At 22.2% G+C, this 13,449-nt stretch overlaps 3 protein-coding genes across 3 annotated transcripts; 2 read left to right on the forward strand and 1 right to left on the reverse strand.

Annotated features, from left to right (window-relative positions):
- The first annotated feature begins 8,635 nt into the window (after positions 1-8,635).
- LOC122854877 (leucine-rich repeat protein soc-2 homolog) lies at positions 8,636-11,203 on the forward strand. Its single transcript, XM_044155900.1, has one exon. The coding sequence runs from the start codon at positions 9,059-9,061 to the stop codon at positions 10,895-10,897; it is 1,839 nt and encodes a 612-aa protein (XP_044011835.1). The 5' UTR covers positions 8,636-9,058; the 3' UTR covers positions 10,898-11,203.
- Positions 11,204-11,401: 198 nt separating this feature from the next.
- LOC122853787 lies at positions 11,402-12,329 on the reverse strand. Its single transcript, XM_044154207.1, has 3 exons — positions 12,183-12,329; positions 11,756-12,108; positions 11,402-11,411 (listed from the first exon to the last, which is right to left on the reverse strand). The coding sequence occupies exons 1-3, from the start codon at positions 12,327-12,329 to the stop codon at positions 11,402-11,404; spliced, it is 510 nt and encodes a 169-aa protein (XP_044010142.1).
- A 147-nt stretch (positions 12,330-12,476) lies between these two features.
- On the forward strand, positions 12,477-13,334 carry LOC122854878 (zinc finger CCHC domain-containing protein 10-like). Its single transcript, XM_044155901.1, has 3 exons — positions 12,477-12,589; positions 12,741-12,890; positions 12,987-13,334. The coding sequence occupies exons 1-3, from the start codon at positions 12,555-12,557 to the stop codon at positions 13,294-13,296; spliced, it is 495 nt and encodes a 164-aa protein (XP_044011836.1). The 5' UTR covers positions 12,477-12,554; the 3' UTR covers positions 13,297-13,334.
- Positions 13,335-13,449: the final 115 nt, after the last annotated feature.

Raw genomic sequence — 13,449 nt, forward strand, 5'->3', positions numbered from 1 at the left:
AATAAAATGGAACAAAAAGCTCTAGTTATATCAGAAGAAGCTTTAGAATCTGATGATGAAGCTGTTGATATAAAAAGTGTATGTTAAATGATAATTTTTATTGTTTATTTTATTTATATTTACATAATTATTAATATTTTTGTATATGAAACATTTTTATCAGCTCATCATCTAGACTTAGTTGTTATCAAATTTTTAAATTACAATTTAATTTGTTTTTTCAAGGGAATTTCAATAAAGTATTACACCAACTTGCCAGGAACAGTTGAACCAGCTGGTGAAGCAACTGAATCAGATAATGATAGTATTTTTAAATAAAATACTTATTGATTAACACAAATATTAATTTAATAAAATGAACATACTTGAAGAAGGTGCAAGTACAGCTTTGATGTAATAGCATGTGCACCATACGTTGAATTAAAACCAGCAAATGCTAAAATACTTCTCATCAAGTACAACAGCATATTCTCCACAACAATGTGTACAAAATTTTAAACATTATTTATCACATTGAATGACAGTTAATTAATTAAAATTTGATAAAAAATAACAACTAATAAAAAACAAGGATAAGGTTTTTTAAAAAATAAGGCTATTGATGAAAATTTATTTTTCAATAATTTTTTTTATTACAATACATGTTTAGAAAAAATGAAGTAAGTTATTTTGAACTGTTGATAATAATATATAATGAAAGTTTTTTTTTTCTCAAACAAAACACAAATGAATATTTTTTTTAGTTTTATGGTTAAACAATTATTAATAATTGATGAATATGATTCAGTTGATACCAACAACTGATTTAAGAACACTTTCAAAAACTTCAGGATGCATCTTTTTGTAAAGTTGGAATGTTTTCTTTGACAAAACATCTTGTAAATTTGTTTTTATAAATTCCAAACATTTTTCACTCAATTTTTCAACATTGTATTTGTTAGAAAAAACAAGTATACTTGAAACGTTATCAGAGTTTATTGTTCTGCATAATATTTCTTCACAAATATTTTTAAGACGATCAACCTGATATTTTTCAGCAGCAGCAAGTAATTCCATTGGCATTTTGTTAACATTTTTTGTTTCATCAGTATAAATATAATGTAAAAATTCTTCAAAAACATGTTCATCAATATCTTTAATGATAACTTCACGTTCTTTATTTTCTTTGAATTGTTTATGAGCAAACATGGCATCAAAAACAGGACTACGTGCTGCAAGAATTCCTTTGATAACATGAAATGATTTTTTACCCACTTTAATGGTAACATCAGCTGATTGTTCATTTAACAAAAGTTTTTTCAAGTCTGCACTCAATTGTGTTGCAATAATTGTTGAATTTACAACAGTATTTTTTTTTGTTTTTCTAAAAATTGTCATGGTACAAGAAATTGTAAGATCACCATTTGGTAAATATTTACGAGATGATTTTAACAAATCTGTTCTTGTAATATAATTCATCCATTCACTTGCACCTGGACGTTCAAACTCATACTCAATATTTTTTGAATAATCAGGATGAATTGATATTTTACATATTGTAAATAATGGTAAAGTATCATTAAATGATAGAAGTTTTAACTGTACCGATAAATATTTTATTGGTTCTGGGATCATTCCAAAATCATCAAGATGGTTATCAAAAATGTAGTCCCAATCAATAGAATTATCATGGTATTCCATATTTGGATTTACTTTTAACATCCATACATCGTTAAAATCAGAAAAATTAGATGAAAAATTTGATGACTCAATTATTTCTTTTTGATACGCACCGAATTTTTTAATTGTCCATTTATATGTAAATTCACAACTTTCCATATCAGTAACACATTCTTGTGTTGACATTATATTTTTATGGGTAGGTCCAGTGAGTACTGACATAATTATTTTAATTAATGCTGGTTTTCAAACTTAATTAATTGATAATTTCTTTTAGATACGATTGTAATTGCGTATTTGTACAACTTTACTCAGGCAGATCCACGATGAAAAAGAGGGATTCCCCGGGTTCGGCCTCATGGGAAGATTAATCCGATTAATCGAAAAGACTACATATACAACGATATCAGCTGGATGAGATATGTATGGTAGCACCATCTTTCATCTAGATTTTTTTAATGTTTAAAATTAAAACAATTTAAAATTAATTATACAATTGGTTTTTTTTTATAAATTATAATGAAATTATTGTTATCATCAAAAAAATTACAATTATTGAATGATAATTATATTTCTTTACTATTTTAAAAACATTATTATTTATTCAAAGCGAATAATGATTTGACAAAATTTTATTTTAGCTTATCTAAATAAATTATATTATTAATTAGAATTATTGTTATTAATGTAAACATAATGTTTATTAAGAATTAAAATATTTTATAAATTATAACAAGTACTTTGTCATACTTTTTATATATAGGTATATATTTTTCATTGAAATAATAAATTTATAATTTGTTGTAAATGAACATCAAAAAATGACACTGTTTAATACAACGTTCACTAAATCTATACATATTTTTTTTAATATTCTTATTTGAATTAAATAGTATTTAAAACTTGAACAGTTTCGTCAGGCTCTTTTTATATTTTTTTTTTATTTAAACAATGAATTTATAATTTGTTTATTATTGTTACTAAAATATGCTCGGTTTATTATGTTTACAATAATATATTACAAAGTTTTTTTCATATTAATTGACATATATTTTAATTTATTATATATTTTATTATATTATGTAATTAAGTTATAATTAAATTTATGACATGGTTTTTCTAGATTTCAGTATTTAAGACATATATAATGTCAAGTTTAAATCAATAGTTAGACTTATTATTCATATATATTTTTAATAGTCTATCTAATTTATCAAATAGTCAATTTTATTACTGAAAATTGTTGTGATATCATCTTTTGTAGTCATTTGGTCATATCAAATTTAATAGATCAGTATTATTGTTTTGTAACTTTGATTTACTCATTTGTTTTGTATATATAAATATTTTAAAGTCATACAAATTGATAAAATGATATTCTGTAATAGTATGAGATAAATTCTGTCCTAAACGTAAAACGCACAGTTGAAAATTCATTTAATTATTAATGTAACTACTAAATATGTTTTTATAAAGCTTGATACTATATAATGTTAAATTATAAAATATTAATTTCTATCTTCCATCATATTTTAAATAAATTTTGAAAATTTCGAATAGTATCTATTTGATGTAATTAATCGGTAGTTTATTTATTTTTTTTTAAATTATATTATTATTGATAATATAATATATTATTAATGATTTTTTTATAGTTTTAAATTTAATAATTATCATCTAGTCGAATTTATTTCCGGAAAATGGACATTAGTCATTAACGTTCATCGATTTTTTGATTAGCTGGTATTATTTTCATTAAAATGTCTAATGAATAAAGCCACTGGATAAATATTTTATTTATAAATATACTGTTGTTATTTGAATGACATATAATTTTTAATTTTGTTTTTCTTTTGTTCAATTTTGAATCTAGTAATGGAAAATCGTAAAATAATAACTAATGGTAAAAAAATTTAAAAGAAAAATTTGTATTTAATTAAAATCCACTGTTGTCTGGAAAATCTCACGTTTTTTTTTTTTTCGTAAAAAGATTTTTTTTTGTTAAAATTTTTGCTTTGTAATGAAAATATTATTTTTTATATTAATTATTTTTCTCTTTTTTAAATATTTCTTATTTTAGTTGTATATATTTTGTAAAGCTGTTTAATTTTTTATATGTTTATTGAGTGACTCCTCATTAAATTGTACAATGAATAAGTAATCTGAAAAATCTATAAAAAAATATTTATTTTTATTTATTTAATTTATGATAACAAAGTTTTTTTTATGTAAACTTACATGTTTCAATGATTCTCTTGATAGATGAATAATTTTACCAGTTGAAATAGTAAACGGCTTGAGTGTTCTTACCATGACAATAATTAAACTCTTTTTTGTTTTATTCTGTAAAATTACCCAGTTCGATGATGTTATTTCAAGATGTAATTTTTCAAACTGAAACAACATTTTAACATAAAAATATAATTTATAAAATAATAATTATTGCTATATACATACTGCAATTGACACATTGCTTGATGAAAAACTCGCCATAATTATTTGGCATATTGCTAAAAAACAAAGAGTTGCATTTGCAAAAAATATATCAGAAAATAATGGTACAGTTGATAAAACATAGGCATTTGTACAAATTAATATTGTAATTGTACAATACATTGTAAAAATGTCGATTGAACAAATATCGTTAATCATGTTTGCCAATTTTAAAACATCTAAATGATTATTTACAAAATCAACAATTAATTTTTTTTCAAGTTTTATCAATTCATCAATTACGTCTTGATTATTTACATCATTATCATTGTATTTTTCTTCAATAATTTTCATTGATTTTTTAAATCTATATTGTAACAGAGTAACTTGTGAGCAAATAACCAATGTTGCTGAAGAAAAAAATGATACAAATTGTACTGTAATGAGAGCAATGATAAAACCAGAACCCATAAAAATTGCGAATGTGATCCAGTGATAACATCTATTTGACAAATCATAAGGCACTGAGACATACAATACATATGATGGATCGTAAGCTTTGCCAATGATATAGCCAGCTGCTCCAGTCATGAGAAACATAACATATGAAATTATTTGTTTTCTGGAATTTATAAATGAAAAAAAAAATTATTTAATTAATTTATGGAACTTAATTTATATTTTCCAGAGAAAAATACTTCCTCGGAAAACTTTATATATATTTTTTCGGTTTTCATTAACTTTACCTATTTTTTTTTTCGTATTTAGATAAAATAATTTTTTCTTCTAAATTCTCTGGCAAGAACGGTTTCATTTTTATTGTTTCATTAAGTTTTAATATTTCTGTTTTCTGTATGTTTAAGTTGATGATTTCTAAATGTCCAATAAATAGTAGCAGAATTGTATATATATTATTTGAAAGAATAATAATATTCCAATCATTTATTATTAAAAATAATAAATATGTTGTAAAACAAGAAAAATATGAAAAGAAAAATGTTATTCTATAAATATTGTATAGAATAGATTTCCAAATACAATTGAACTGCGGTTTCCAAACACTTGTTATCGTAAAAATGAAAAAATGTATATCAAAAAATGACATATTTTTTTTTTTTAATTGACAAACTCAAGTGTAGTCTAAACTCTCGCACTGTTTTTGTAAAACTTGTATTTTTATAAAAGTCGTATAGGTTTTTAAAAAATAATTACCTTTCGATAAAGAGAAATAAAAACACTAGCTGAAAAGCATTTCTAAAACTTTAAACGACAATTTTTAATTATTGATATATTTAGTCGTTGTAATAATTCTTGTGTTCAATAATTCCATACGATAATTAAAGAATTTATTATATATTTTCGAATAATAAATTCAATAATTACCAAATTATTTGTATTTTAAAATTCACTAAATACTATTTAATAAGTGAATTTTAACTTTTTATCACAAAAACAATTTATTCAATAATTTTAAATACAACAATTTGTTCATTTTGTGTAATTTATTCATTGTTTGGTAATAGTTATTCAACCTCATTTGAAAATATAGCCAATTATGAATAGAATAATCTTTTTTTAATTATCAAGTTCACAAAATTACTTCACTTATTTTAACAATAAAATAAAAAGTTGTACCAGTCATTTTGAACACCAAATATAAAAATATTTTTTTTCTCAAATTTATAAATTAAAATATAGTATTTATAATTTATTTAATAATATTTGTTGAAATATATATTTATTAATTATTTACATCTATTTTTTTTTTGTATTTTGATAATATAATTTGTTCTTCAATATTCTTCGCTAAATATGGTTTTATTTTTAACACTTTTATATAAGTTCAATTATTTTTTTTTTGTCTTTTACATTAATAACTTGTAAAAAAAATATAAATAATGAATTTGATAATTACCAATTTATTTTCGGAAAATAAACATTAACGTCCATCGATTTTTTGATTAGCCGGGTTTATTTTCATAAATTTGTCTAATGAATAAAGCTACTGGATAAATTTTTTATTTATAAATATGCTGTTGTTATTTGAATGACATAATTTTTAATTTTGATTTTTTTTTTTTGTTCAATTTTGAATCTAGTAATGGAAAATCGTAAAATAATAACTTATTGTAGAAAAATTAAAAAAAAAAATATGTATTTAAATAAATCCACGGTTGTCTGGATAATTCCACGTTTTTTTTTCTTAAAATGATTTTTTTTTCGCTTTTTAATAAAAATAAAAATTTGATTCTTTATACTAATTATTTTTCTCTTTTTCAAATATTTTTTTATTTTAGTTGTATATATTTTGTAAAGCTGTATAATTTTCTATATGTTTATTGAGTGACTCCTCATTAAATTGTACAATGAATAAGTAATCTGAAAAATCTATAAAAAAATATTTATTTTTATTTATTTAATTTATGATAACAAAGTTTTTTTTATGTAAACTTACATGTTTCAATGATTCTCTTGATAGATGAATAATTTTACCGGTTGAAATAGTAAATGGCTTGAGTGTTCTTATCATGACAATAATTAAACTCTTTTTTGTTTTATTCTGTAAAATGACCCAGTTTGATGATGTTATTTCAAGATGTAATTTTTCAAACTGAAACAACATTTTAACATAAAAATATAATTTATAAAATAATAATTATTGCTATATACATACTGCAATTGACACATTGCTTGATGAAAAACTCGTCATAATTATTTGGCATATTGCTAAAAAACAAAGAGTTGCATTTGCAAAAAATATATCAGAAAATAATGGTACAGTTGATAAAACATAGGCATTTGTACAAATTAATATTGTAATTGTACAGTACATTGTAAAAATGTCAATTGAAAAAATATCATTAATTATATTTGCCAATTTCAAAACTTCTAAATGATTATTTACAAAATCAACAATTAATTTTTTTTCAAGTTTTATCAATTCATCAATTACGTTTTGATTATTTACATCATTATCATTGTATTTTTCTTCAATAATTTTCATTGATTTTTTAAATCTATATTGTAATAAAGTAACTTGTGAGCAAATAACCAATGTTGCTGAAGAAAAAAATGATACAAATTGCACCGTAATAAGAGCAATGACAAAACCAGAATACATGAAATTTATTACTGTGATCCAGTAATAATATGGATTTGATAAATCATAAGGTACCCAGATATAAAATGGAAATGAAGAAATGCAAGCTTCTCTTGTTTTACCAATGAGAAAGCCAGTTGTTCCCGTCATGAGAAACATAACATATGAAATTATTTGTTTTCTGAAATTTATAAATGAAAAAATATTATTCAATTAATTCAAAGTAATTCAATTATTATGTTCCTGAAGAAAATATCTCTCCGAAAAACTGTATACAATATATTTTTCTATTTTTCATTAACTTTACCTATTTTTATTTTCATATTTAGATATAATAATTTCTTCTTCAAAATTCTCTGGCAAATACGGTTCTATTTTTATTATTTCATCAAGTTTTAATATTTCTGTTTTTTGTATTTTTAAATTACTGATTTGTGACTGTCCAATAAATAGTAGCAGAATTGCATATATATTATTTGAAAGGATAATAATATTCCAATCATTTATCATTAAAAATAATACAAATGTTACAAAACAAAAAGAATACGAAAAGAAAAATGTTATTCTATAAATATTGAATAGAATAGATTTCCAAGTACAATTGAACTGCGGTTTCCAAATACTTGTTATCGTAAAAATAAAAAAATGTATATCAAAAAATGACATATTTCCTTTCTTAACTGATAAACCCTAAAGCACTGTTTTGTGAAACTAAATCAAGTATTCTTATAAATTGCGTAAAAGTCGTATAAGTTTTTAAAATGATTATCTTTTGATAGAGTTATAAAAAAAGAATAATAACACTGGCTGAAAAACATTTTAAAACTTTAAATGACAATTGTTAATTATTGATATACTTAAAATATACGTAGTTGTAATAATTCCATACGATAATTAAGGAATTTTTGATATATATTTGAATAATAAATTCAATAATAATTACTATATTCCGGAAGCGAATTTCAACTTTTTATTACAAATAGTTAATTCAATTTTAAACACAACAATTTTTTTATCATGTTTAATTTATTTATTGGTTGGTAATGATTATTCAACCTCATTTTAAAATATAGCCTATTACAAATTGACTAATTTTTTTTTAATAATCAAGTTTACAAAATTACTTTTACCCCTCAAATTATTCCTTTAAATTTTTAAAAATCCCTTTAAATTTTTAAATAAAAAGTTTACCGATAAGAGAGTTGCCACTCTTGATTTGATAGAAAAAAGGACAATAGATGTCGTGATATTAAAATTCCACAAGTCACCATAATAACAATAAACAAAAAATAAACAGACATAAATTACACTATGTGTCATACATGTCATTATACTTGACATGTTGAAAATTAAATGTTAATATTAAGTGTTAATAACCAAAAAAATATATATTAATAAAATAAATAAACAATAATTAAATACATATAATTAAATTATAAAAAGTAAAAAAAAAAAAAGCTCCAACACAAAGCTAAAAGTGAAAAAAAAAAAAGAGCAAAGTTATTGAGTGTCGCGTTTGCGCTCCGAGAGTGTTAAATTGACAATAATGTCAATACTTTGGGCTTGATATTATTTTTAATATACTATCAATAATGAATTGAGCTATTAAAATATTAATTTTATATAAAAAGTAAATACAATTTTTTTTATCCAAATAGAACATTTGAGTAAATATAAAAATAACAAATAAAAAAAACACAAACACAAAAGTGATGACAGAAACAACCTTGTAGAAAAAATAAAAATAAATAAATAAATTTTAGCATTAATTGATTAAAATAAAAGATAAAAATTCACATGTTTTAATTGTAAATATATAAAAAAAGAGGTATTTATAAATTAATTAAAAAAAAAGTTAATAATATTATGAAAAAATTGAATAGACATCGTACGGGTGTGGGTAATATATCATCAATTTGTCTGTCTGAGGCAAAAACAGATAGTCCAATGCCTCAGGACAGTCTTCAAGGTTACTATGTAAAAGATCAACAAGACATACCAGAATATCTTGAGGGTTGTGGTTTATCAAGTTGTTCAGCAGTTAACGATATGCCGGAAGTTGTTGTTGAAGTACTTCCAAAAGAACATCATCAAAAAGAAAAAAAGCTATCAACAGCATCAATATCAAGTGGTGATACTAAAAAAACAGTTACAGTTAAACATCCTGAATCAAATAAACCAAAACCAACAGCTAAAAAATGTAAACCAATACAAGCTGATTTAGATGTATCAAAAGAATTTATAAGATGTCGTGATGAATGTTTAGCACGTCTTGATTTATCAAAATCAAGTATTACAAATTTACCAAATACAGTACGTGATTTAATAAATTTACAAGAATTTTATTTATATGGTAATAAACTTGTAACATTACCATCTGAAATTGGTTGTTTAACAAATTTAAAAACACTTGCATTGAGTGAAAATTCATTAACAAGTTTACCAGATAGTCTTGAAAATTTAAGACATTTAAAAGTATTGGATTTGAGGCATAATAAATTAAATGAAATACCAGATGTTGTTTATAAGCTAACATCATTAACAACATTATTTTTACGTTTTAATCGTGTTAAATTTGTCAGTGATAATATAAAATATTTGACAAATTTAACAATGCTTAGTTTACGTGAAAATAAAATTAAATCATTACCTGGTGGTATTGGGAAATTAATTAATTTAATAACATTTGATGTATCACATAATCATCTTGAACATTTACCAGAAGAAATTGGTAATTGTATACAATTATCAACACTAGATTTACAACATAATGAGTTACTAGATATACCAGAAACAATTGGTAATTTAATAGCTGTTACAAGACTTGGATTAAGATATAATCGTTTATCTTGTATACCAAAATCATTATCAAATTGTAAATTTATGGATGAATTTAGTGTTGAAGGTAATCAAGTATCACAATTACCAGATGGTTTATTAACAAGTTTATCGGATTTAACAACAATAACATTATCAAGAAATTGTTTTACATCATATCCATCTGGTGGTCCATTACAATTTACAAATGTTGATTCACTTAATATGGAACATAATCAAATTGATAAAATTCCATATGGTATATTTTCACGTGCTAAAAATTTAACAAAATTAAATATGAAAGAAAATCAACTTAGTGCCTTGCCACTTGATATTGGAACTTGGATAAATATGGTTGAATTAAATCTTGGAACAAATCAATTATCTAAAATTCCAGATGACATTGAACGCTTAGAAAATCTTGAAATTTTAATATTATCAAATAATTTATTACGTAAAATACCAACAAGTATTAAAAATCTTAAAAAATTACGTATACTAGATCTTGAAGAAAATAAAATTGAAATATTACCAAATGAAATTGGTTTTCTTCGTGATTTACAAAAATTGATATTACAATCAAATCAAGTTACAACATTACCACGTGCTATTGGACATTTACAAAATTTAACATATTTATCAATTGGTGAAAATAATTTAAATTATTTACCAGAAGAAATTGGTACACTTGAAAATTTAGATACACTTTATATTAATGATAATATTAATTTACATAATTTACCATTTGAATTGGCATTATGTACAAATTTAAGTATAATGTCTATTGAAAATTGTCCATTATCAAAAATACCTGGTGAAATTGTATCAGGTGGTCCATCATTTGTCATACAATTTTTAAAAATGCAAGGACCTTACAGATCCATGTAAGAAATTGATAACTTCGAGGGTAATAATTATTGTTTTTGTCATTCATTAAGAAATTTATGGTTTATTATTATTAATAAAAAAAATAAAAATATTATTCATTTATAAATATTTATAATCCTCGAAGTAATAGTTTTTTTTTTTTTTTATTATTTAATATGGTGCCAAGTTTATTTATAAATATATAAAAAGAAAAAAAAAACAAAATCAGCACCGTCCTGCGTTAAACGCAGCATAATTATTGTTAATAAAAATTATTATTAAAAATAATAATTTAAACAGAAAAAAAAATATATCTATAGGTATATATAATTGTGTTCTTGATTATTGAAAAAATATTTTTCAATATATTATAATGTTAATTAATTAATCACAGTATGACGATGATTTTTCTTTTCTTTCTTGTGACTGTCTTTTGTCGTTTAAATAGATAAATAATAGACGTTAATTATTAAACAATAGATTGATAAATAAAATATTTTATTATTAATAATGCAAGCCATTTTTCTATGTGTACCTGCATTTTAATTCATTGTTAATTAAATCGAAATTTTTAAAGTTAATATTACAATATGTATTGCGAATTAAATTTGTTTTTTTTTTTTTAATTTTATTTTTATCATTGGTATTATTTTTAAGTGCCATTATCATTTTTTTAATTTAGATATTATTATTATTTTAATATAATTGTGTGTTAACAACTAAACTAATATTAATTTAATTGTAATTCAGTGTAAATTGAAGAAAATGAATGTATAAAATATTTCTAAATATACAAAGAGAGATTCAAAACTTTTTTTTGTTTTTCTCTTTTATTTTGATTTCTCAAATTTTTCACATAATTTACTTTTTTTTTTTGGCTTAAATAATGATGATGATGATGATGATTTAACTGGTGATGTTAATTTCTTCATCATTGGAGTTTTAAATACAAATTTCGGTGGTTGTAATTTTGTTGATGATATTTCTAATTTTTCAGTTTTTTGTTTTTTTAATTCGAAATCAAGATCATCAATTTCCCTTATTAAAATTTTCACTTCTCTTTCTAGATAACGTATCATTTGAGGATCATTATTACTCTCATTTGGTGGTGGATCAACTGTAGCATCAAGATATTTATTGATAAAATCATAATAATTATTTTCTCTTGATGTATTCCAAATTTTGTCACAAAATTCATCATTCATGCTCCAAATTTGATGATGAAGTTCGTCCTAATTAAATCCAAAAAAAAAACAAATAAATAATTAATTATCATTAATTAATAATAATAATATATGTTATTTACCAATATCTTCTTTTCTTGTATCAATTCATTATTTTTTTCAATCAATTTAGCTTGATTTTTTTTGTAAACTTCTTTCAATAATTCCAATTCAACTAATTTATCAACATATTTAGACATTGAATTTTCTTTATTTTCATCAGACTCCATTGTTCATAATTTTAATCAACAATATTCATCAATTCATAATATATATTTTATCTATTTACTATCATTGATCAACATCAACAAATAAATAATAACAATAGTAAAATAAAATACTTAATACAAAGTGTTTTTGAGGTTATAGTAATCTTGATTCTTGTCATAGTTGCAATTGCAAAAGCAACTTGTTGTTTTTTTATTTAATTAATTAATTATATCACTGACAGTACAATGAGTACAACTGGAATTAAATTATACAAAAAACCGTAAGTTTCTCTTTATAATTATCAATAAATTATCAATAATTATTTATCATTAATTAATGATTTATTTAATAATAAAAAATAAGTCAGGTTAGCGTCATTTATTTTCCCTCCAGAATAATAAATTAATATATTTTTTGTTTTAATTGTTTAGAAATCCATATCCCCAGGGTATGCGTTGTCAAAAATGTCTAGAAATGGGACATTGGAGTTATGAGTGTAAAAACAAACGTAAATATCTTCACAGATCATCAAGAACTGTACAACTAAAAAAAGCATTAAAACAAATTGAATCTGGCGAGATGTAAGTTGTTGTTTATAAATTAATTAAGCAATTCATTAATTCAATAATAATCATAAACAATTAATTTATAATAACATGTGTTAATATTATTTTTAGAGAACCTGAAAAACCAAAGGAAAAAATTCTAAAAGTATCAAAAAAGAAACCTAAAAAAGTTGTTAGCAGTTCAAGTGATTCATCAAGTTCATCATCAGACAGTGAGTCTGATAGCTCAAGTAATAGTAGTAGCAGTAGTAGCAGCAGCAGTTCTTCATCTAGCTCATCAAGCTCAAGCTCAAGTTCAAGCAGTAGTAGTAGTAGTAGTAGCAGCAGTAGCAGTGATAGTAGTAGCAGCTCATCAAATAATGATTCAAAAAAGAGAAAAGTAAATAGAAAAAAAAAGAAAACAAAATACTCACGTAAATAATAAAATAATAGTTTTAATATTTTTTAAAATTAATTTGATTAACGTGCATGTAAATATAATTAATGATATTATTTTTTAAATATATTTTATGTGGATTAAAAAATCATGATTTAAGAAAAATAATAATTAACAAAATGTACAAATGTCATGTTT

Source organism: Aphidius gifuensis, linkage group LG4 (genome assembly GCF_014905175.1).
Source record: "Aphidius gifuensis isolate YNYX2018 linkage group LG4, ASM1490517v1, whole genome shotgun sequence".
Classification (NCBI taxonomy): domain Eukaryota; kingdom Metazoa; phylum Arthropoda; class Insecta; order Hymenoptera; family Braconidae; genus Aphidius; species Aphidius gifuensis.